The sequence below is a fragment of the Cinclus cinclus genome, chromosome 2 (assembly GCF_963662255.1).
Source record: "Cinclus cinclus chromosome 2, bCinCin1.1, whole genome shotgun sequence".
NCBI classification, from domain to species: Eukaryota; Metazoa; Chordata; class Aves; order Passeriformes; family Cinclidae; genus Cinclus; species Cinclus cinclus.
In genome coordinates, this window is record NC_085047.1 from 27,228,077 (window position 1) to 27,254,217 (window position 26,141).

The window sequence follows — 26,141 nt, forward strand, 5'->3', positions numbered from 1 at the left end:
GGTCAGTCCATAACTCCTCACAAAAGGAAACTCTCAACCACTCAATGAGATGCTGTGAAGGAACACTTTACTTTCTCCTGTGCTACTGAAGGACTCTTCCAAGCAGGTGCTGGAAGTCATCTGTTCTGGCAGCAGCCACAAAGGAGATCTGTTTCCATTTCCTATAACCTGGGAGGTGCTGGCCCCTACGAGACGTTGAGCTGCACACTGAAGTCCACCGTGATATTGATGTATAGCGGGTTGTGTTCCACGGAGAGCAGTTTATAGGAACAGGAGTTTAGCCCGTCTGTCTTCCATGTTCTAGAGACCTGGCGGAGAAGCTTCATCCTGAGGACAAAGAGGAGAGAAATTTTCACTCGCATGCACAGGAGAGGAGTTTTGAGCTCTTTCCCAATGGTAGTAAATTTGGAAGCAAAGCAACTGCCATTTTCTATCTACTGGGAGTTCAAAATCCCATTTTTTTCCTGTTTTCAGCACAGTCACCAATGAGGAGAAAAATCCTTTGGCTCTATGTCTGAAATAATGCTTGAATCATACTTATGTTAAGTGTAATTCTGGAAGTTTCTAGGGAACACCACCTAGTCAGTTCCAGGAAGATCTCATGTAGAGAAAACAGCTGCCAGCTGTGAACAGTGTTGTCACAGAGGTGTTGCCTAGACCCTCTGGGTACCACAAAAAGCCTATTTGGCATAGAGCAAAGAATTTGTCTCCCAGGTGCCTGACCCAGCCAGAGACAAAGACAATGCAAGGTAGAAACCTGTTCTTGACCCACCTCTCTCGATTCTCCTCGTTACCATGGTCACGGTTGTGGAAGATCATCGTGTACCTGGCCACATCCGCAGGTGGCCTCACCACTTTCATCTTCTGCATCTCAACCCTGCAAGAAGCAATAAGAAGTGAGGAAGACAATACCTATAAACTAGGTGTTAATAAAAAAACCCAACAGTTGGAGATTTCATCTCTTGTAGATGCTGTGAAAGCAAATACAGAGAGTTGTAGAAGTTCATCTGCATCTCCTCCACAACCCATTTTGCCACAGAAAGGAGGCTGAGTTGCATTCCTGGAGAACAGGTCTGGGGGGGGTGGCAGATACACCTTTCTTTTAACAAAAGCAGGTAGCTACTTCAGTAGAGATGTAGAGCTTTAAGCACACATTATACAACAGAGTACATTTATACCAGTATTGACTAGACTACTCTGTACTGCCCTGTAGCAAGTCTCCAAGTGTTCTGCAACAAGTTCATCTCAACCCCTGCAACAAAACCCCTATACTTGATAGTCCTCCACCTAGAAAACTTTTAAAAAAATTTAAAGCTTATTTTCTTTTTTAATAGCTGGCAGACAGCTGCAAAACTTTTATTTGTTCACATGAAGATAACATCTCTGAGAACAATGCCAGAAGCACTGAGCCCTCTGCACAGTTTAAATGTCGGACATCAGGTACTTAGTTGGAGCTTTTGACCTTACACATATCTGTGGAGCACAACTTTTCCCTGACAGCAGAGAGAAAGAAGATTTATGAGAAGGGAATTAAGGAATATTCCACCTCTTTGCTAGTCACTCATCAGCTGAAAGAAAAATAGGAAACCAAGATCTGAAAAAACTGAGCTCCTTAGAGATTTACATGACTTTGTAGCAGTTAAGTTATCAAACAACTACAACAAATGATCTGAAGAATCTCTTTGTGATACACGCCTTATGAGGAAGGCCCAAAAGAGACCATCACATTTGTTCTAGAGGCAGAACAGTAGAATGAAAGAGCCCCAGGCCCCAAATTCTGAGGGCACCGAAGGGATGCTGCCATCTGCCGACTTCCCTCGGGAAGTCTCCAAGGATCTCTGCAGAACAACCCACCAGACAGCAAGCTAGCCATTACCTACCCCTGCAAATTCTGTCACCAGCTCAGCCAAGAGGAAAGGCACAAGCCAAGTCCAGTTACAGAGCACACACTGGGTCATAACTTGGTTTCCCCCCTAAGACCTCAAGAGCTGCAAAGTTATAAAGTGCCATACAAAAACATCACTTGTTTCCAACGCCTTGCAAACATCATAGAGACCTTTAGTAAATCCTGCTGCTTCTCTGCTGCCAATGGGAACATCTGAAAGAGCTACCACCCGAGGGAATCTAGGGAATAAAATAGCACCAAACCACCCCCTAAACGATACAAGTCAGCTCCCAGGAGGTCACAGAGAAGTTGGTGTGTCTAGGCAGGAATAAGAATGAAAAAATAGTTGTGGTTAAGGGACAGAAATCCATGCCTCCAGCAGACCTTTCAGATTTCTTGAGACAGAGCTGACCAATCTGCTTAACTGACTCCAAGAAACACTTTCATTTGGAAGCTAATTTTTTAACAGACTTAATCCCCTGTATATTTATATAACATCACCATGGATATTAATGTTATGTCCCAAAATGATTGCATATTTAAGCAACTGAAAAGGATAACAACTTAAAAGTGACAGAGTAAAAATCAATTTACAAACTGATAGGTTCTGCCAGCAGAGCTTGTGGAGTTGTGGGTTCTTATCTGCTGTTTGCTTGTGGCTTTTTCTCCATTTACTAATAGCAATGCAAGATTAGACATTTATTCCCAGGCAAAAAGTAAAAGATCAGCATAAAAGTTTAGTTGATTTCTTTGTTCCACTAGACCTCTCCAGCCAACAGGTTTCCCCTATTTTGACAGGTACATCTGCAAAATGAGTTTTCAGAAGAACAAAGGGCATATACATATATATGTAGCCTTTCTAAAATTCAAGTTATTTGTTATCTTCACTATAATCAATACCACATGAATACAAACTAAGCCCTACTTGGAGTAAATCCAGTAGCTGAGGAATGCAAAACACCCAGTCCCACCAAAACACTTCCACATTCCAACAAAGCACTGGAACTCAATACATTTGTTTATCTCCAGCAAACCACAGTCCAGACTTCAATTATAACCAATTTCCAAGAAAAATACAAATGCTCCGTGTCCGAGACAAAACCAAACCAACCAAATAACCCACACCCAGCCAACAGTGCTGTGAGGAAGAGGATTAGGCATCAGACATACCTAACCCTTCCAAAGAGGAAACTGTTCACAGAACTGCATCTTGCACTTCACATCTCCACTGCAATACTGTTTAATGCTGTTTTGAATGAATGCCCCTGGGGTGCTGTGCTCTTGGAGGCTTAGTATGAAGCTGTGCCAATTTTAATTTTTTCTTCTTAAAACTAATTCCTCATTGTTTACCTGATTCGAAGGTCATCATCTTCTCCACCCCAACCCCAGTAGTTGTTAGAGAATCCATTCACTTTGGAAAACTGATCTCTTGTAAGAGCAGTAACACCTCCAAAATATCCCCGGTACCGTAACCTAGACATACAAGAAGAGAGAACGAGAAATTAAAAGTGAAATTCTGTCAACAATGAAAACATCACCCTGATATCCCAGATACAGACTTGTCTTTCACAGAGTTAAAGGTGTACAAATCCTTAAAAGCTGATACTGTTCTCTTCCTCGTTGCACAAAAAGATAGTGAGTTGCTTTTGGTCAGGAAAATTACCTCTCCAACTGAGAGAACAGCATCTTATTCAGAAGCTACTCTGTCTTTACACAATTCCCCTTGCCAGCCAAACAGGTACTTCATTTCAGGGACTCTAAGGAATAGAAAAACAAAGCTATGGACTAATGTAGTGGAAGCTCTGCAGTAACAACGGCAAGCCATTGATCATCTTAGAGCTGAATCTGAAAAACTTGGAAAGAAATCAGTTCACAGCAAGGGGGCATGTGATACTGGATATTGCAATAACAATTCCAAGGTAAGGCACAGTGCAAGTTACTTAGTAACCCAATGTAATGGATCTCACCTCTAAATTTCTAACTTTTTCCTTCCTCATCCTGAAAAATGCATCTACTTTTAAAAGATGTTTACATATAATGTTTATTTATCTTCTTAGTCCATTATGCTAATTGCTTTTTATGATGTCGTCTGTCTTGGCCCTTAAGGTAACATAACAACACAGTCTCTACTACCTTGCCTCAGCCCATTCAGAGGTGATGGGCACATGGCTGCAGATTGCATTTGTACATGTATGTGAATCTAAACAGATGAACAAATTGCCAGGGCTAGAACGCACTCATTATGGCATTTGACATGCCAGACAAGGCTTATTATAATTTTTGGTTTACCATTAATATAATTTTAAAAACACCAAGGGAGAAAATAAACCAACACAAGACCCTCAACACAACCTCTCTCAAGGCTATTTTTCCTGGCTGAGTTTTGCTCACAGCATCACAGAGGAATTGTGAATGTCAAAGAGAGCCCTGGAGATTACTTAATCCAACCCCTCTGCTCAGAGCAGGGTCTACTAGAGCAATTTTCTGAGGAACATGTTCAGTCAGATTCTGAGCATCTCCAAGGATGGAGACTCCACAATTTCTCTGGGAAGCCTGTTCTAGTATTTGACCATCCTCACAGAAAAAAAAAAAAACAAAAAAACAAAAAACCCCAACTTTTTCCATACATTTAAGTGGAATTTCCTGTATTTCAGTTTGTACCCATTACCTCTTGCCTTTCACTGAGAAGGGTCTGGCTCCACAGTCTACTCCCTTTCATCAGGTATGTATACACATTTCCAAGATCCCCCTCTGCTTTCTCTCTGCTAAACAGTCCCAGCACTCTCAGCCTCCCTCGCATGTCAATGCTGCAATCCCTTAATCATTTTCTCAGGCTCTCCTCTGGACTTGCTCCAGTATATCCCAGAACTGGACACAGTACTCCAGGTATCATCTTCATGGTGCTGAGTAGAAGGGAACAATCGCCTCCCTCAAGCTACTGGTAACTTCCCCCCCCCCCCCCCCCCCCAAGATGCCACTGGCCTTTGTCACAAGGGCAAACTGCTCACCCAAGGTCCTTTCTGGTAAAGCTGGCCTCCAGCAGCTACTGGTGCACAGAGTTACTTCTCTCCAGGTACAGGACACTGTTTCCCTTTGTTTAACTTCTCTTTTCAGATTCCTGCTGGCCACAATCTCCAGCCTGACAAAGGCCCTGCTACATAAACCAACCCTGGTAAGATTTCTGTCCTCTGAAAACCTGCTGAGGATACAATCTGCCACATCCTCCAGGTTACTGATAAAGACACTAACTAGTACCAGCCCCAGTATCAGACTCTAGAGTAAACCACTAGTGACTGGCCTCTAGCTGGACTTTGCTCTGCTGATCAGAACCCTGTGAGCCCAGCAGTTCTGGCAGTTTTAGCCCATCTCACTGTCTACTTACCACTCCATCACTTCTTCAGTGGGGCCATTATGGGAGACAGTGTTGAAAGCTTTCCTAAGATAAACATTATCTACTACTACTACTACACCTTCATCCAAGCTAGTCAAATCAGAGAAGGCTATCAGGTTGGTCAGGCCTGACTTGTGAAGAGATTTGTTTTCTCTCCTTTATCTCCCCTCCTGGAGGAGACGAGACACGTGGCAGAGGAAGTTCCATCAAGTTTTAATTACACATTACTACCTTGAGACTTCTGCTATGGATACTCCAGAGGAGTGCAGTAAACAAATGGAGTGGATAGCAAGGAGGTCCCATAAATAGGAACATCAGGGTAGAGCCGTCCCCATCTGTGTTTTCAGGACAGTCACCAACAGGACCACATCCTATTGCAGCAGCCTGACAGTTTGGGACCTGGCTTCCCATGCACATACCCATATACATAATCCACTGCTTGCTTCTTCACCCCACAATTCCCCTACACCACTGCAGAGGCAGACACCAAAAGAGCCAAAGCTGCAGTGCACTGGGAAGAATAGGACCGGCAGGATAAGAGGGGGATTCTCCCCCTCTACTCAGCCCTAGAGAGGCCACATCTGGAGTACTATGTCCAGTTCTGGTCTCCACAGTTCAAGAAAGACAAGGAACTGCTGGGGAGAGTCTGGCAGAGGCCACAAAGATAATGAGGGGTCTGGAGCATCTCTGTTAAAAGGCTGCAGGAACTGGGCCTGTTTAATCTGGAGAAGACAAAGGGGATTTCATCAATGCAAGTAAATATCTGCAAGGGGGGGTGCCAAGGGGATGGTGCTAGACATGGTTTCCACTGACAGAATGAAGAGCAATGGCCATAAACAAACACAAAAAGTTCCACCTCGACATGAGGAAGAACTTCTTCCCATGGAAGGTGGCAGAGCACTGGAACAGGCTGCCTAGGGAGGTTGTGGACTCTCCCTCTCAGGAGATATTCCAAACCCACCTGGCTGAGTTTCTGTGTCACCTGCTCTAGGTTACCCTGCCTTGGCAGAAGGGTTGGACTGGATGATTCCCAGAGGTTCCTTCCAACTTCATCCATTCTGTGATCCTGTAACCAGGACAGTGCTGCCCACTCAACTCTCCTCAGGAAGCACAGAACAGGCAGGGCCCAGGCCTAGCTTGCTCCCAGCTGACATCACCTGCAAAAATGCATCTCTAACAATCCCTGTAACCACTCCTTCCCTGGAGAAGGAGTGGACAAGACAATTTGGAATTTTTAAAACTGGACTGAAGAATACATACAATAGGAATGGTCAGGAGGAAAAGTTGTTCTCAAGGAAAAAACTTAATTAAAATAAGAGTTTTCCCAACCTTATCTTCAAAGCTTTAATATATAAGTCTTCTGTCTAGAAGAATCTAAAACTGAGCTGCAGTTTATGTAGCTAAAGATAAGGCACTGGATCTCCAAAGGCTGATGAGATTACTGCACACTCATCACAATAGAATACAGCCCCATGGAAGAAAAATAATTCCCCCCCACCTCTCATCAGGAAACTAATAAAACCTCAAAACAACAAAAACCCTCTCCCAGAAACACCCCAAAACCAAACCAAACAAAAAACAAACAACAACAACAAATTCCCACAAAACACAAACCAACCCACATTTCTGCCAGGTCATTTTGTGTTAATACAGAACATGGATGGGTTCAGTTTCCTCTACCTCATCTAAGCAACATGTCTCAGCTGGAGCAAAACACTGAGATCACCCAAATGGGATTTCAACCAGCTCAGTTATCAGCTGGTATCAGCTCAGTTCAAGTATCATTCCTGAGCTCAGAATCTGAATTTCTTCAGACATGCCTTGGAAGCAGAGCATTATTAACCCCACTTCATGGATGTGTAAACACAGGCAGTGACACAGAAAAGCATTACTTATAAATTCAAGCTGAATTATCATCAAATTCAAGCCACCAGCATTCCAGCAGAACACTTTTTGAAGCAAGTGCTCCAAAAGCCTGTCAAAAGCCTAGCATGTGTGTACTTGTTCCAGTTTTCACTAAATGACTGGAAAGTGAATATTATTGTGTGTCAGTATTGGCACATCCCACTTCCTTCTCATATATTTAACAAAGGAAATTAAATTTAACAAAGAAAATGCAGAAGCAAAGCAGAGTTTTACTTCAAAGTACTTTGAGATCAGCTTTTGAAAAGTCCACTTCTAAACAATATCTAGAGTGATGTGACATGAATTGAATCTTGATAGAAACATGTTCAATGAAAACACCTTTAGTCATTAAATTCACCAAGCTCAGGAGCCTTTTCTCTCCAAAGTGGACTGAACCTGACTTTTCACTTTAAACTTTTTATATCACATAAGCACTTAAGGGACTCATTTAAAAATCAGAATGATCCTGTGTTATACACTGTTCAGTCAAATAATTAAAGGGCAGCCCTATCCCTTGGCAAATTCCCACACTTGAGCTCTCAATATCAGACATTATCTCTTCAACAGCAGAAGTAAATGACAAGTTCTGTTATAGTAAGATCACACACTCAAATCACAGGATCAGCAAACTGCAAATGTGTATGTAGCTTTGCCAGAAGGTCTCTGCACAACCTCTGGAGCATTGCTTTCCTCTTGAAACACCCCTTAATTCAACTCCAGAAGCCAGAACAATTACAATAATCATTTGTGCAGGTGACCATAGGGCTGACTGCAGAGGTGTCTGTCCAGTTCTGTACTCCAGAGAGGTAAAGTGTTACCACCAGAAACCTGGTGTCACGAGGAAAGGTAGATACCAGCACATAGCTCCATCAGAAGAGGAATATTATCAGTAACATGGCATTTCCCTGTTGGTATTCTTTCCATATTCCTGGTTTCCTACCTGTATCCAGTATTGTTCCTGCCAACTACAAGGTGCTTTGGTTGTGTGTCACACATATAAATGTTAAAGTCATTTTCTGGCACCAGATCCACATCATGGAAAATGAAACAGTCCCAGTTCACTTCTTTTAGGGCCTCTAGGTATCCTACATTCAGCAGTTTGGCTCGATTAAATTTCGTGTTGCCAGCCTGTAGAAAAAAATGGAAAAAAACAACTCTGAAGAAGGTGCCATAGCTTTTGAACCAGAGCTGTTCCCAGGCATTTGTTCCAACTGCATGGTTTGCAGCCACACCCACATGGCTTTTCCAGCACCTGAAGAGCAGTAAATGCACAGAGTGCCCCACAACACCGGGCATAGCATCTGAGTGGCCAACGGTGCAAAGTGTTTCTCCAGCCTCTATTCATCACAAACACACTCAGCCAGGCCCAGGAAAGCCTGGTAGTACTCCGTGAGGGTGAGTACTCCGTGGCTTAACTGCCCTTCTGCCCCTGGTGCAGAGTTACCATCAGGCTCCACAACAGAAGAGGTATCAGTACAGTCTAGAAACTGGTGTTCCATACACCTTGTGTCAGTAAGGCTCATGGAAGTTCTTTTTAAAAAAAGAAAAATCAAACCAAACCCCCATGTTAATCCCATGCTAATTAGCCTCTAGATGTCAGAGTCCTTGCCATGAACAATTTATGCCCATCCCCTCAGTCTGGAGGACAGCAGTGCTGGAAGAGTTCCCTGTATTTCCTCAGCTCACACACAGGTGGCAGAGTGGGAGTGAAAACCAGGTCTCTTCATTTTTACCTCCTACCTATAACCTGATTATGCTGTTGCACGGGGACATGCTCCTAGCACAGAGCTTCACCTTTTTACTAGACTTCGTTTGCTTTGGCTATAAGTTATTTAGTATTTCTTTTTCAAAAATCTAGTTTTGCACCTCTGAGGTACAAGTATATCCACACACACCTGGCTGTTCTGTAAGCTTATCATGTCAACAACATTCACTTTGGAGTAAGATGTGAGCATATCTTCCTATTTTCATTTTTTACCTAGCTGCACACTGTACCAGTCTGTAGAAGGCTTGCTGTTCTTGAGGACAAAGTGAGGCTTTGCCTCAAGTTGCTCCTTGGGAACCAGAGGGCCAACCTCTGCCCTCCCAGAAACAGACAGGACAGTTATTTTCCAGAGCAAGAAACCTGTGTACTTGAAAGATTAATAAAAAAATAGTATTTTCAAGGGAAACTGCTTGGAATTCTAGCAAATTTTCTAAAAGGTACCTGGGCAGAAAGAGGGTCTATAGAAAATAAGAAAGAAGGTGGCCTCCCCAGGCTGAGAGAAGGTGAGTTGAAGAGAAAAGCTGTTATGTACAGAGTATGTTTTATTGTTCTAAAAAGTAACTCTTTGCTCTAAAGCAGGATTTGTTCACTAAAACAATAATCTGCTCCTGAATGAAGAAGGTTTATGGGATTTATGGCTCCATACCTGGAGTCTGAAAAGTACAATACAGTGCCCATTCTGAGAAATTGCCAGATGGATAATCAATTGCATCCGTCCTCTGGAGAGAAATTTTCCAGTAAAAAATTTAGATTTAATTCACCCAAAATCAGGATGTCAAATTTATGAACAGGGTGGTTTTTTGTATGTTTTGTTTTTCATAAAACGTCCCATATATAAAAATACCCATGGGACAGTCTCCTCCTGAGGATGAAAACATAGGTTACTGAGTGAACAGAAGAAATCAGATGTCTGGTAAGGTACATCTGGAGAACATCACTTGTATTGAATATCAAATCCAGCCCAGTTCAGGACAGCCTCTTCCATCTGCTGAAGTTCTGTTTTCCTCATCAATGCAAGCCACCACAGAGCTAAGAGCCAGCTGACACTGCTCTCCAGGAAGGGCAGTTTTCCATGTCAGACCATTGTGAACAAACAGCAAAATTTACTAATCTTTTATCACAAACAGAATTGTCTCTCTTCGTTTCTATGGAAGAATAACACTGACCACAAGACAAATTTATGTTGGGAAAGAAATTATTCACCCTTTAGGGATTACAAACTCACATTGTTTTGAGTGCAGCACTCATGTATGCACACATATAGAGAAGCAGACCACAAAGAAGAAATGTGGAGTAAGCCCTTCAGTGGCTCACAGAAAAAATTACAAAAGGCCCATTTAATCTACCTCCAAAGTAGACCGTGTGTTTTAACAGTTAAATCCTGTTTGTCTTTCCTCAAAAGAGACTTAGAACAACTAATGACATCACAAACTAAGAGTGAAGATGGATTTTGCGAAGAAGAGTTTTGTTAGAGCCACTTTCCAGTCTTTGGGCATGCTTATCTACACGGAAAAGCTACATGAAAGCTTCCAAGCACAATCTCTGATAGAACAAATTCAGACTTGACACTCCTGCACTCATCAGACAAAACTTCCATACTTCTGTATTACTTTTTGCTAACATGACAACAGCAGTTCTCCACTTCACATATTTAAATTAATTAAAAAGCTATGCCCATTCTCCCAATAATTTATTCCTAACTACTGCTTCCTGCTAGAATGAGCCAGCAAATGTATGATTACAGTACATATTAATGCAGGAAATAAAGCCCTCACTTTTCCACCCTAGAGGCCACATGATGACTCTAAACAATGAAAGAACAGTTCATTCAAAGTAAAAATATCATGCCATGACTTTTATTGCTGTTTGGCTGAGACAAGTTTTCACCTAGAAAGCACTGCCTAATAATGACTCTAGGCTCTTTAATCAGGAGGGAAGATAAACTGTATTAATCTATCACCACCTTCTTCTGCTATCTCAAAGAACTTTTTGGAGCCAAAGCAGAACATATAAGTAAATGACAGTAAAAGAAAGAAAACATAACAGTAGATCAAGAAAAAGACAACATATTACAAAACAGCAATATATAATGCTTTTAGCACATGCAATTAGAACATAAGCACCTTGATCTAAGACAATGTGGCACAGGTCTGCTTCGGTTTTAGCCACTGAAACAGCATTGCTAGAAAGAATGCAAATAAATAAATAAATCTTTCAGGAACCAACTGCTCTTCCATGATGACTACTTCCCACTGCACTTGCTGGGCAAATAAAGCAGCTACAAGCAACAGCTGTCATGTTTAGTTTGAGAAAGCAAAAATAAAACCACATGATACACACAACATACTAAGGACAAGAGCCTGACTGGAGAGAAGGCCTAGAGACAAACTAGGGCCTTCAATCCAAATGACTCCAAATGAGAAGACAGAACAGGCCAGCCTAGTTACATGTGTGGATACTGCAAGAGAAGTGAGTTACATTAGCCACGCAAAAGATGCTTACCTCACATACTAACTCAGAAACACCAAGTTATGTAGACTGAAAAATGAACACCAGTTAAAGACACTCCCCACCCAATACTCCCCATCCCGAGATCCAGGAGCGCCACCAGCAGTGGCACAGGCATTGTTGCATCCCTCAGCAAGCAGAATTGTTGGAGGCAGGCACGGAGGACTGAGGTCAGACAGCAGAGGCAGCAGAAGCCTGTCCTGAGGCTGCAGGACAGACATCACCCTCACCCAAACAGCTCTGCACAGCTGCCTCACCTGATGAATGACATAGATACCATAATCCAGCTGCTGCCTTTGCAGGAAGGGGTGGAGATGCTGCAGGAGGTACAGCAGGTGCTTCTCTCGGTTGCGGTGTGGGATAAGGATGGCCACGTGCTGCAGGGCTGAGCACTCCACAGGATGGTACCGGCCCTTGGCTACCAGAGGGTTCTCCTTTTGCACTTCTTCCAGTGTAACCAATGGTTTGAAGGAGAGTTTGCTGGCACCTCCTGTAAGAGAAACACAAGAACCTTTCCTGAGTCCTTTCAGGTTTGAGGCTGGTCCAGTCACTTACTGAGGCACTGTGCAACCAGTGTTAAGAAATCCGGGTTCAAGCCCCAAATGGCTTCCCCTTCCTTCCAAGAGAATAGTAGTACTACAAGGATTTTATGCAGGCAGTGGAAGGAGAGGGTGTCAAGCATGTAGTTGCTTAAACTGATTATGAAATAGTGGCAATAAAACAAAAATATTTTTAAAAAACCCAAGAGAAGTTCTAAGCTACTGCAGAAGGATTGGCCAGAAATGGCTGCCAGGGAAAAGCAGAGGAGAATAAAGTGGAAAGAGACACAGGACTGTGGCTATAAGAAGTTACTGGTACCTAAAGCACAAGAAAAAGATGACAGGCTTAAGGCTATAAATTAGTAAGATAAAACATACAAAGGCTTTCTGTAGCCAAATGAAATTTTCTTCCCTTCTCTTGCACTGAGCTATCATCCCAGCATTTCCGGACTCAGCAAGCCCATGAAAAGGTACAATACAGGCAACTGTGATGGCTACAGCCATTGCTGCATTTACTTAATCAAATGTGTCTTGGGGTGAGGTTGTGCAGGAAGACAGAAGCTTTTGGACTACATTAGGGAAGAATCCAGTTTCCCAAACAAATCCCTAATCAGGTTCACAATAAGGAAGAGAAAAAAGATAATGACATGATACTGCAAAGCAGGAACCTAGTGCTGCTAGCAGTACCAAGCCAGGAAAGAAGTAGAATAACAAATGCCCAAACCAAGAAAACAGTCACCCATTTGAACCTTCATCATAATTAGTGCTAATTCCAACAGAGTTGTGAAATCCTTCCATTGTCAATACAGATACACAATAGTATATTTAATAACGAAAGGCAAAAAAAAGAGGAAAGATGAAAACACTTGTGGTTAAGACAAAACTAAGTTAATTTTTAAAAAAGCAAAAGATGCATGTGTAAGCAAGGGAAAAAGAAAAATTCCTTCATTAATCCCCATTGGCAGACAGGAGTCTGGCCACGTCTAGGGAAGTAGGGCTTCAGCACATCTAGCAGTTGTTGGGAAGACAAATACTGCCACTGTGAACATCCTTCCTTCCTCCTTTCCCTGAGCTTTTACTGTTGAGGATGATGAGTGGCACAATCATAGGGTATGGAACACCCCTACAGTCAGCTGGGGTCAGCAGTCAGGGCTGTGCCCACTCCCAGCCTCCTGCCCACTCCACTGGATTTTAGTGGGGCAAGACAGACAGAGACAAAGCCTCGTAAGAGTGCAAACATTGTTCAGAGTAGCCAAGCCACTGGTGTGTTCGCAAAGCTATTTTATCAATAAATGCAGAGCGTAGCACCAGCTGCTCTCCCAGCTAGACCCAGCACAGGCACTGGGTGCCACAAGACCCTCCCTCACCCAGAAGTGCTTCCTGCAACTGCTTGGTTTCATAGGGAAGATATCCAACTGGAATACAGCTAGGAAGAAACCCCAAGTCAGCAGCACTACAGCAGATTAACGTGTCAGAGAGGAGAGGAAAACGTCATCACTTACGCAGGTATGGAGACAGAGCTGGGCAGGGACCCTGAAATGACTTCACCATGGGAATGTCTGCAGTGGATTCAATCTTCTCTTCCTTTTGACTGTGCTCCAGGCTAGTTACCTTCCTGAAAAACTCCACCATGCTCTTAGCTTTAGCAATTTCCTGTCTGGTGTCCACTAAGTAACTGAATGTAGACCATAGCACCATCACAAATAAAGTGACAAGCACCAACACTTTGAACTTATAGAAGAGGTTAAAAACATTCAAGCCCAAGGCCATGGCCTTCCCTGATCCACCAACTGCTTCCTCTACTCTGATGCTGAGGCAGTTCACTACACATCCAGTGGGGATGAAACCACAGTTCCCAATAAGAATGTCACAGTAGGGAAGTAAAGATGGAGGTAGGGAGGGCTGTTGCACTTCCTGCAGTTTTGAAATTCACGGAGCCATAGTATTGTTTGGTCTTCAAATGTCACAAAATACGTCTTTAACCTGGACCACAAAAAAGAAAAAAGGAAGGAGATAATTAGTTTCTGCACTGCTACACCTTCACAGACTTAATGAATATAGGTTATGACCATACACAAAAGGAATAGCAAGTATGAACAACTGGTCAGAAACCAAGACACTGAGCTTTGGTCTTAGTTTAGCCACAAACCAGCTGCATGATTTTACGTAAATCACTTTTCTGTTTTAAAATCACTGTTTTGTTGTTCTCTCAATCTCTGTTTTTTTGTTTTTGTTTTTTTTTCAGATCAGAAAGTGCAACCACTACCCCATGTCATGTCTGTGTAAAGTGCCTGGCAATACACAGGTTTTACTACTTCTGTTCCTACTAAAATTAACAACAGCTGCAAAGCAAGAGATTCTGCTTGCTATGAGTAAAGCCCATCCAAAATGAAAACCACGTGAATCTCTGCAGAAATGTACTGTTTTCTTCTTCAACAGGGCAGCATAAATATGCACACAAGCACAACCATTAGTCACCTTCAGCTCATCGCAACACTCATGCAGAAGAGCAATAATTCATGTTTCAGAAACCTGCAGTTTGATTTTTTGGTGTTATCTATGGAGAATACAGCATGTATTTCAAAATCCAGACACACAAAGGTATTTTGGTATTTTAAATGGAAAACCACAGATGAATCAATTCACCCGCCAATTTACCTTACATTATTACTTCAGAGGTTAAAAGTTTGTTTGCCCAGTTTTTTCTCCCTGAAACATGAGAATGGCATGTGCATAGAAAGGCAAACCTGGTTCTACCAACAGAGGAGGAAGAACTGTGGAAGAACTGTATCCTTATGAATGAAGATGACAGTGAAGAGCTGTCACTTTTATGACTCCTGCCAAAGACTGAGAACTTGGGAACTTAAGACAACAATAACTGAGAATAAAAGGACAAGCAAGAAGTTCAGCCTCAACGAGAACCTGCTTGTCAGAGAAACAAAAAGAAACCTTGGCCATTGCCCCTCTGGAGCGTGTTATGTTACCATTTCACACTAAGGACTATTCAGTTTAAAAAAGCCATCTTTCAGAAAGCCTAAAGTACACCTTGGTTGCTAAGTCAGGCAGCTAACATAGAGTCAAGAAGACCAGAGCTTGGACCTTGGTAAAGGAAAAAAAAAAGTTAGGCTCAGGGCCTGCTGCTAAAAAGCCATACTTGGAGAAGTAGTATAAAAGCCAGAGTTATAACACATCACATAAAATCATTATTAAAGGAATAGTCTTAATCAAATACTGACTAGAATAGTCATGCAAAATCTACTCCAGCCTTGATAGTCTTGACAGTAAAAACTGAGGCAGAATAGATTTTCAGTAGCTGAGTCCTTTCCACATCCTGAGCAAACAAGTCCCCTATCCCACTGATTAATTTCCCATCTTCCTTTTGTTCCCAATGTACTTAACAAAGCACATCTTTTTATCTTTGTATCCTTGGATTATGGCTCATATATTAGTTGGGGATGGTGGTGAAAAAAGGCCACCTACTCATACATTATACCATGTGCAAACAATAATTCACTACTGACCAAATCTTGCTATAAACGATAGTATCTCAGAAGCTGGAAACATGGTTCTTTTTTCTCCTGTACTTCATAACTCCAGGTGACCAACCCTCAAACATGGGTGGGAGAATATTTGTGCAACCAAACTCTTCTCATAGCTCTGAAACCTGACTCTAGTTTTATGTGACCTTCATAAAATAGACCAAAGAAACTTTCATAGGAAACAAAGTGAAACTTTCTTGTAAGAAAAATTCTCAGTGAAACATAATCAAACCTAGTGTAGAAAGTTACAGCTGGCTAGAAGAGTATGACCCTTCAAACCACAAGGTCAAAACCACCACAGTACCCATTTCAAGATGCATAATAAAAAAAAAATAAACAGAACAAAGCCACAGTTATGCAAATATGGCATCAGTCAGAATTCTAAAATCAATGGAAAAGGTAAAAGGTCTCCATCTACATGCAGATATATCTAGATAGATGCTGTAACACAATTCCAAACAGCTTCCTCACCACGTTAAGGCACAAAAATAGTGCATGTTAAGCTTTTCCCAATATCACATCTGTAGCAACAACTGTCCCTGTGCTCTGTAGCTTGTCTGACACCCAAGTTCTAAAGCCCACTTCATGTTTTGAATCACATGCCAAACACTGCTTCTTGTTGGAAGGTTCCTGGCACTGCTCATAAGAGATTTATCTGCAGGAACCCATCCAGAACACAGAGCTGTATAACTCCTCCAGGAACAGGGGCATTCATTTCTCATCCTTAAGCCTGATGGCATAAACATGAAGCCCTAACTTGCCCTTTTCCATCCAGGTAGTCCAAAACAGTAAGCAACATTCCAGCATGGACAAGAGTTCTGAAGCAAATTAAGATCAGAACCCCATCCATACGCATCCAGAGTTATCCCAGCAGAAACACAAGTGCACTGGAATCAGACGCGGTGTGCAAGTACAGAATGAGCAGACAACACACGTACAAGGTGGCTCCCCATGTAAGGGCTGCAGGGTCAACCTGTGCATTGAAGGTTGTACTGAAGCCAGTAGCACTACCAAGCTCAGAAATGCCCAGGAATACTGGACTAAAGGCCGTTCTTTTTCACTGAAGCAAAATTCCTAGCCAAAGTCAGTATCAGCCAGAAGACCGAGAACTGATAGCCCTCATCTAGATGTTAGTGAAGGAAAGTAGCCTTATGAACAAAATTTGGTAACTAACTGGAGTTGATAAAAACTCATTATGTTCCAGTGATTTTTCCCTGATACATATTTAGATACTATGTCATTATGATAATTATTAAAGCCTAGAATCAAGTGATTATTTATCAAAAAGAAGTTATGCTTAACAGTACAAATAATCAGTGAGAACATGGTGCCTAAATTTTATTTTTCATATGTTCACATTTAAAACAAATCACTCTGTAGGGAACATCTGCAACACAGCTCCAGAAAGGTATTCTCATCTGACAAAAGGAAAATTAATTTTTAATTTACGCAAACCAACTTTCTGACTACCTATTTCACATGGTCGAGTAAGGACAGATTTCCCATGTAGTATTTTCTAGAAGCCCCTGCAAGCTCCTCAAGCTCACGCACAAATCCCAAAGGCAGCAGAACAGGTTCAGCAGCAACAAGCATTCACTTCAACCTAACTCTAAAAACTGTAATAAGTTCAAGCAGGAAATGAAGCATGAAGGAGTTCCCTGGAACTACATTTAATCAGCTCTGTAATAAACAGAGCATTATTTATTATTTTATCTAGGCCCAAATCAAAAGCAGCAATGGGTTAGCTCAGGGCACATCAGGAAGTGTAGAAGTCTTCTTCATGAAATCCACTAAGAAGGAATTAAAATTCCTGACAACTGGCAAGGTGGAACGATCAATGTACAGCATCAGCTTTCCTATGCAGGACAGTTCAAGTCTTCAAGTTTTACAAGAGTCTATACCTGCTCCTTTCACAGGCACTTCATTCTTTTCAACAGGTTAGTATCTTAGTAGGGCACTAAGCCAGTAACTTTAAACACCTCTTTTACACAACACTCATAATCCTATTACCTCTTCATGTTTAAAATCCACCAACGGCACTGACAAATGGTGCTATTTCAAAAGTAAAACCAACAACAAAAAAATCCAAACTCAAAACTCCCTTTCCACTTTGGAGAATTTCAAGCCAATTGAAGAAAGCACACCAAACCACTCACTGCTGCTGCCATATCCCTCCTTCCTGAACACACACTCACTCCAAGAACTACGGAGAGCAATTCACAAGCAGCAAAGACTTTTCATTCAGGAAACCCCATACCATAAAGAGACCTCTGTTACCTGTCAGAGGCAGCAGGAAAGAATCAGCTCAGTATCACAGAATGTAAAAAGGCAGGGGGGGGGGGAAGGAAAGAGAGGGGGGGGGGGAAGGAAAGAGAGGGGGGGGGGGAAGGAAAGAGAGGGGGGGGGGGAAGGAAAGAGAGGGGGGGGGAAGGAAAGAGAGGGGGGGGGGAAGGAAAGAGAGGGGGGGGGGAAGGAAAGAGAGGGGGGGGGGGAAGGAAAGAGAGGGGGGGGGGGAAGGAAAGAGAGGGGGGGGGGGAAGGAAAGAGAGGGGGGGGGGGAAGGAAAGAGAGGGGGGGGGGGAAGGAAAGAGAGGGGGGGGGAAGGAAAGAGAGGGGGGGGGGGAAGGAAAGAGAGGGGGGGGGGGGAAGGAAAGAGAGGGGGGGGGAAGGAAAGAGGGGGGGGGGGAAGGAAAGAGAGGGGGGGGGGAAGGAAAGAGAGGGGGGGGGAAGGAAAGAGAGGGGGGGGGGAAGGAAAGAGAGGGGGGGGGGGGAAGGAAAGAGAGGGGGGGGGGGGAAGGAAAGGGGGGGGGGGGGGAAGGAAAGAGAGGGGGGGGGGAAGGAAAGAGAGGGGGGGGGAAGGAAAGAGAGGGGGGGGGAAGGAAAGAGAGGGGGGGGGAAGGAAAGAGAGGGGGGGGGGAAGGAAAGAGAGGGGGGGGGGAAGGAAAGAGAGGGGGGGGGGAAGGAAAGAGAGGGGGGGGGAAGGAAAGAGAGGGGGGGGGAAGGAAAGAGAGGGGGGGGGAAGGAAAGAGAGGGGGGGGGGAAGGAAAGAGAGGGGGGGGGGAAGGAAAGAGAGGGGGGGGGGAAGGAAAGAGGGGGGGGGGGAAGGAAAGAGAGGGGGGGGGGAAGGAAAGAGAGGGGGGGGGGAAGGAAAGAGAGGGGGGGGGGAAGGAAAGAGAGGGGGGGGGGAAGGAAAGAGAGGGGGGGGGGAAGGAAAGAGAGGGGGGGGGGAAGGAAAGAGAGGGGGGGGGGAAGGAAAGAGAGGGGGGGGGGAAGGAAAGAGAGGGGGGGGGGAAGGAAAGAGAGGGGGGGGGAAGGAAAGAGAGGGGGGGAAGGAAAGAGAGGGGGGGAAGGAAAGAGAGGGGGGGAAGGAAAGAGAGGGGGGGAAGGAAAGAGAGGGGGGGAAGGAAAGAGAGGGGGGGAAGGAAAGAGAGGGGGGGAAGGAAAGAGAGGGGGGGAAGGAAAGAGAGGGGGGGAAGGAAAGAGAGGGGGGGAAGGAAAGAGAGGGGGGGAAGGAAAGAGAGGGGGGGAAGGAAAGAGAGGGGGGGAAGGAAAGAGAGGGGGGGAAGGAAAGAGAGGGGGGGAAGGAAAGAGAGGGGGGGAAGGAAAGAGAGGGGGGGAAGGAAAGAGAGGGGGGGAAGGAAAGAGAGGGGGGGAAGGAAAGAGAGGGGGGGAAGGAAAGAGAGGGGGGGAAGGAAAGAGAGGGGGGGAAGGAAAGAGAGGGGGGGAAGGAAAGAGAGGGGGGGAAGGAAAGAGAGGGGGGGAAGGAAAGAGAGGGGGGGAAGGAAAGAGAGGGGGGGAAGGAAAGAGAGGGGGGGAAGGAAAGAGAGGGGGGGAAGGAAAGAGAGGGGGGGAAGGAAAGAGAGGGGGGGAAGGAAAGAGAGGGGGGGAAGGAAAGAGAGGGGGGGAAGGAAAGAGAGGGGGGGAAGGAAAGAGAGGGGGGGAAGGAAAGAGAGGGGGGGAAGGAAAGAGAGGGGGGGAAGGAAAGAGAGGGGGGGAAGGAAAGAGAGGGGGGGAAGGAAAGAGAGGGGGGGAAGGAAAGAGAGGGGGGGAAGGAAAGAGAGGGGGGGAAGGAAAGAGAGGGGGGGAAGGAAAGAGAGGGGGGGAAGGAAAGAGAGGGGGGGAAGGAAAGAGAGGGGGGGAAGGAAAGAGAGGGGGGGAAGGAAAGAGAGGGGGGGAAGGAAAGAGAGGGGGGGAAGGAAAGAGAGGGGGGGAAGGAAAGAGAGGGGGGGAAGGAAAGAGAGGGGGGGAAGGAAAGAGAGGGGGGGAAGGAAAGAGAGGGGGGGAAGGAAAGAGAGGGGGGGAAGGAAAGAGAGGGGGGGAAGGAAAGAGAGGGGGGGAAGGAAAGAGAGGGGGGGAAGGAAAGAGAGGGGGGGAAGGAAAGAGAGGGGGGGAAGGAAAGAGAGGGGGGGAAGGAAAGAGAACAACCCACTCGGGAAAAAAAAAGAGAAAAAGGAAAATTTTTTTAAAAAGGGAAAAAAAAAGAATAAAAAGGAAAGGAAAAAAAAAAGGAAAAGTAAAAAAGAAAGTGCTGTTGTCCCACATGCCCCTCCCTCAGCTCATGAACCAGTTGGGATTGGCAGCTAGCCTCCCTCCTTTCCTCTTAGCACAGCAGAACCAGCACACAGGCATTCAGGCATACTGGGACAGAACCCATACAGCTCAGAAACAATTCCCACAACAAACCCTTCCATTAGAAACAAAGGCTCAAGCCTTTGCTCCAAAAAGCAAACCACAATCTAACAGTATGATTTTGGCATCTTCTCCATTTGGAGATTTTAAACATTAGAGACGTCGTTGTTTTTACACACATCACGCTGCCCACCCTCTTGTCCATATCTGTGGAGAAGCCACAGTGCAACCACCAATATCACCTCTCTGTTATCACCTAGACATACTCATTGATTACAGTCCCACCACAGACCAAAGTGTCAACTTTATGCAAATGGCCTGGTTCACTGATCCTTTTCATGAAAGGCAACTTCCTATTACTAGGTTGTCCCTCACTGGTGCTTTTTCTACCACTCTGACCTGTACAACTCCTCTAGCAACCCCACAGGATCAGCTGGATGGAAACAGAGGTGTCACTTTGTCATCTCACTCATCTGGGGCATCCCTACCAGGGATGAAGCACTGCAATGACCTGAGTAGACACAGGGTATATGGTTAAGGTGGACTGCAGCAAAGGATGGGAAAGAAATTATAGGTACAGCCTCATGACAGGTGTTAAATCTCTTGTAACTCAAACCTGTTTGAACTCTTTGTGCAATACATGCATTCCAAGCAGGTAGGCATTTCAAGGCTTCCCCAGTCAGTGGCACCTCCTCTGTGCCACAAAGGCCTTATCTACTATCAGGACTGCACAAGAATTTCAGAAAAAAGCTTCCTCATTTCAGACACTCAGTAGTGCAGAAAGAACCTTTTGCACTACCATGTTTCGACTGGTTAGTCACAAAGACACACCAGTCTGGGTCTTGACTGTCACCATTTCAATCTTTCTCTCTGGTTCAGTCCCCAAACTATAACTTCTCTGCACCAGCACAAGCTCTCATGAAAACATGGAGCGAGCTGGATTAGGAAGCAAGCAGAATTTTACTAAGCTTCCATAATCCTTTGTCTACACTTCCCACTGAAAAATGTCAGAAAACTGAGTATGACGACCTGCAGAAAAACAGTAGTTCAGCTTTCAGTTGACTGGGAATGGTTATTTTAGGAGAATGATGACAAATATCTCTAGGCAATAACTAGTAACATTCTACAATCTGCCTGAAACCAGGCAATTTTAAAGAGGAAACATATGAGTTAAAAAGAAACAGACCAAGGTACACTTGTAGGGCCTCATTAGAGTAACAGCTACTGCCAGTTAAAATATTCCAGTTATGTCAAGAAGACAAAGAGATACACAGATGTGCTGGCTCCAAACTCTTTATTATTTGATAACTGCTTGATACTCAATATAAAAAAACCAAAGGTACTGGCAGTTCCAACTCCCTGAACTACAAACTGAAGAAAAAAAAAATATAAAAGAATACGTAACACACCAGGAAATAACTGCCGTGGTTTAACCCCAGCTGGCAACTCAACACCACACAGCCACTCCCTCAACTCCCCACCAACAGTGGGACAGGGGAGAGAATCAGAAAAGCAGAAGTGAGAAAATTCACAGACTGAAATAAAAACCATTTAATAGAACAGAAAAGGAAGAAAATAATAATTAGAATAACAGTGGAAATAATTATAATTAGAATATAAAACAGACATGATGCAATTGCTCACCAATGCCCAGCCAGACCTTAAGCAGCTGCCCCTAGCCAGCCTTCCCCTCAGCTGATACACTGAGAATGATGCCCTTTGGTATAGAATATTCCTTCAGCCATTTTGGGTCAGCTGTTCTGGCTGTGCCCCTCACAAATTCCTGTACCACTCCAGCATTTTCACTGGTACAACACAGGAAACTGAGAAGTCCAGACTTGGGATAAACACTACTCAGCAACAACCAAAACATCCCTGCGTTATCAACCTTATTCCCATACTAAATAAAAACCACACCACTGTACCAGCTACTAGGAAGAAAATTAACCCTATCCCAGCTGAAATCAGGGCAATAGCCTGAATGTTTTAGCTTACACATCTTACTGTCTCCAGGAGTGTGGACATCACAGAAAAAGCAATTGCAATGATATAAATGAGGAAAGGCTTGGCAGGTAAAAATACAATAAATCCATTTCACACAAAGAGAATTTCATAGCAGAAAAGCACTGAAAAAAGGACTTTCTATACATTTTTAATGCGGGACATTGAAGAAAATAGGAATGTCTCATTATCTTGCATATTCCTAACATGGACACCACTGTTCTTCCACTCAACCCTGACCAAGGAGTGCTATTCCCGTGTTCTAGGCTGCCCCAGTTTATGACAATAAGCTGAACAACTGTCTCCACAGGGAATATATTAGACAAATGCAGCACTCCCTGAGCACTGATATGTGTGAAGTCCATTGCTCTTTGAAAGTGTGTTCCTGATTCTCTGGCTGCTAAACTCTCATTTTATCACTCCTGAACAGAACGTGGGGAGGTAAATACTCAGAGGTCACTTTCCAGCTAACAAGGCAGACTCAACTTGGGGAAAATTAATTTCTTATTAATTAAAAATTGAGTAGGATGGTGAGAGACAAGAAGTACACTTCCCCTCCACTTCCTTCTTCCCAGGCTCAACTTCACTCATTCATTCCCACCTTACTGACTTCCAAACCCACAACAGTGCAGAGGGACAAGGAATGCAGGTCACAGAATTATAGAATCATCTCGTTTGAAAAAAACTCTATGATCATCGAGTCCAGCTGTTAAGCCAGCACTGCCAAGCCCACCACTAAACCATATCCCTAAGCACCACATCTAGAAGTCTTGGGAATACTTACAGGAACAGTGACTCAACCACTTCAAAGGGCAGACTGCTCCAGGGATTGACAATCCTTTCCATAAATGTTTCCCAATATCCAATCTAAACCTTTCCTGGTGCAACTTGAGGCTATTTCCTCTTGTCCTGTTGACTGATAGTTGGGAGAAGAGACCAACCCTCTCAGGTAGCTCTAAAGAGAGGTCAAGTGTCTCCTCAGTCTTCTTTCCTCCAGGTTAAAGAACCCCAGCTCCCTCAGCTGCTGCTAATCAGACTTGTGGTCCAGACCTTTCACCAGCTCTGCTGCCCTTGTCTGGATTTGCTTCAGCATCTCAGTGTCTTTCTTGTAGTGACAGGCCCAGAAATGGCCACAGGATTCAAGGCATGGCCTCACTAGTGCCAAATACAGGGGTATAATCACTACCCTAACCCTGCTGGGCACACTGTTGCTGATCCAGGCCAGAATGCCATAGGCTGTAGCTTCTTTCAGGGCATCTCCTCCTGCTACAACATGAGACTGACGACTGCACACTCAGATGAGAGAGTTCTCCCAGCCATACCAAATGAGTGGGTGCTACTCCAATCCTGCAGTACAGTTTTCACTTTCCTGAGGCACAGTGAACTCTGATGCTACACTAGGAAGTGCAACGTAGCATCTCTAGGCCAAGAAACACATTTATGAATGGCCTCTCTTGTTACACAACTACAGCTGAGCCACTGACCTCACTCTAAGACACAGCACTGTCAGCCTGAGCCCAGCCAAAGCGACAGAGTGAGGGATACAGCAAACAGTTCTGGCACAGCCCATCGCTCCCAAATGCTTACCAGAGAAGCATTTTTTAAAGGAATACAGCACTTTTTAAAAACACCTTCCTATCCAAAATGAATGGAATATCCTGAAAAAAAACACATGATAAAACAGATTTCTCTGAACACAGGAACCTCATGTGTAATGGAATGCTCAGGTCATGACTCAACTCAGCAATATCCTATCTTTTTCTGGCAGCTGCTGCATTGCTGGAGTGGCATCAGTCAGTATAGATGACAGATGTCAGAGGCCTTGACACTTTACAAAGACACTCCAACACATTCCTGGTCAAATTCCTCACTCAACTCTCTCCTGCACAGTAAAATAACATCTGAGAAAACCACTGTATTACAATACTGTATATTCTTATGTGGAGTCCATAATACATTTTTTAAATGAAAGTGTCAACCACAGTTAGCTAAAGCAATACAGAAGTAGTATAGACCTGCGGCTACCTAATACATCCTAATACATTCATAATATTCAGTTTACAAGTATATATGAAAAAAGTTGTAAAAAAAAAAGAAAATTAATAGAGTTGAACATGCATTATGAAAGCATAACTGAGAACAGAATCTCATTATTAGTTTCTCATGAAGGTGCTTCAGCATGAGAACTGCACCAAAGATTTTCCAGCCAAAGCTTCCTCAGGCACGATCAGATTTACTTTATTATTTTTGCAGTCTTATCCCAGTAAAGATTACAAATTCTCAGGGCCTACTGCAAAGACATCCATCAAAAAGCTGTACAGATGGCATGGCTTTGTTAAGCTATTAAATGTACGGGACTTTTTCTGTGTTAAAACACAATTTACACCTATGACAGTTTTCAACCAATCTAGATGCATCTTTCTGCAGTAGAAAAGTTTCAAACATACAATTTAAGAGCTCTAACTCAAACCCTTTGGTAGTGATATGGCCTAGAAGAACATTTTGGAGCTCAAAACATTGCAACAAGAAATTTTAATCAAATGTTTGCAAAAGTAATTTGAAAAATATACTCCTAAGAGTCAGGATATTATTAAACCTTTTGGAAAAGCAGCTCAGCAAAACTGCAGGCAGAGGGAGACAGCTTATCACTCTTACATTCAGTTACTAATTTCCTTCCACCACCTAACCTGATCCTGCTTGGGAATCTGGAGAATTAAGAGAGATGTGATTGAGCTCCTCCTCTCCTACCCTCTCAGGACTAAAGCGCTCCTGTCTCTCCAACCCTCCTCACCCAAGCAGCAGACAGGCTCTCACTCTCTCCAGGAAGAAGAGAGAAGGTCGAGAGGGATGATACTTAGAAGCAGAACAGAGGGAATTGTCTCCTTTCCAACCCTTTACTTCTCATTAGTGTGCAGGTCTTGCCCCTTTCCATCTCACTAATTAATAAAATTAGATGCAACAATTCAGAAGTCAATGACAGGACTAAAGACTGAGGGGAAGCACAAACTGATGATGCCCCACCAATGTTAGATCCAAATACATTGCTATTAGTTGTAACCGCACACATTTACAATCATCATTGTATCAGTTTAAAAGGATTATCTGAATTATAATGCATGGTAACTTTATCCCACAGTTCACTGCCTGACAAATAAATATTACCCAGCTGTTGCTCTCAGGACATCAAGATGACCCAATTGTAGCTGTAAGGCATGTTACTTGTAGGTATGCCAAAGTACTTCAAACACAAGACAAAATACTTATAAAACACCCTAAATATCTTGAAAATCATAAAGAAAAAAGGTGAAGGAAGCTTTCTCCTATCATTTTACAGTATTTTCAAGATCCCATTTATATGCAGGGTAAAACCTCCAGTCTCTGAAGCAAAAAAAACCCCCAACTATCCCAGCTGCAGATCTGCTGGGTGACTTTTGAACTCCTACTTGCCAGGAAAAAAAAAGTTTTTAACCAAATTCTTGAGTCATTCAACCAGACTACAGAATCTCCAGGCATACCACCTTCAAACTAACAAAAGCCAAATTCACCAAACTCATACAGGTAACTTCGGCTTAAGATCATATAACAAAGTCAGCAATCAAGCACCCCTCAATTTCTGTTTTTCTCCTACATATTATTCAAAAGAGAAGGACATGCTAACTCAAACTGAAGAGAAAAACAAAACCCCAAGCTTTCCAAAGTTGAAGTAGCAAATGTCTTACTTCTAACTGAAATACGTTTGTACAAAAGAAACACAGCTTTTACAAAAACGACAAGGAAATACCCACATAAATCAAAAACATGATCAATCATACCTAAAGGAAGTGTTTATCAAGAAAACTCAGTCACAGTAACATTTTCTTGAATGAAAGGTGATACTTCACACTGTTAAAGAAAGGCTCATGAAACATTTTCCAAGTTGATCAGTGAGAGAGAATAATACAAAACCCCAAAGTTGCACTTTTAAGTATTCTAAATTTAGT

The 26,141-nt window shown here is 43.6% G+C and overlaps 1 protein-coding gene across 1 annotated transcript; it reads right to left on the reverse strand.

Moving 5' to 3' along the window:
- Positions 1 to 185: 185 nt before the first annotated feature.
- Positions 186 to 13,763, reverse strand: B4GALT4 (beta-1,4-galactosyltransferase 4). The gene is made up of 6 exons (XM_062512776.1): positions 13,496 to 13,763; positions 11,712 to 11,944; positions 8,122 to 8,309; positions 3,236 to 3,358; positions 773 to 877; positions 186 to 327 (listed from the first exon to the last, which is right to left on the reverse strand). The coding sequence occupies exons 1-6, from the start codon at positions 13,761 to 13,763 to the stop codon at positions 186 to 188; spliced, it is 1,059 nt and encodes a 352-aa protein (XP_062368760.1).
- Between the last annotated feature and the right edge of the window lie 12,378 nt (positions 13,764 to 26,141).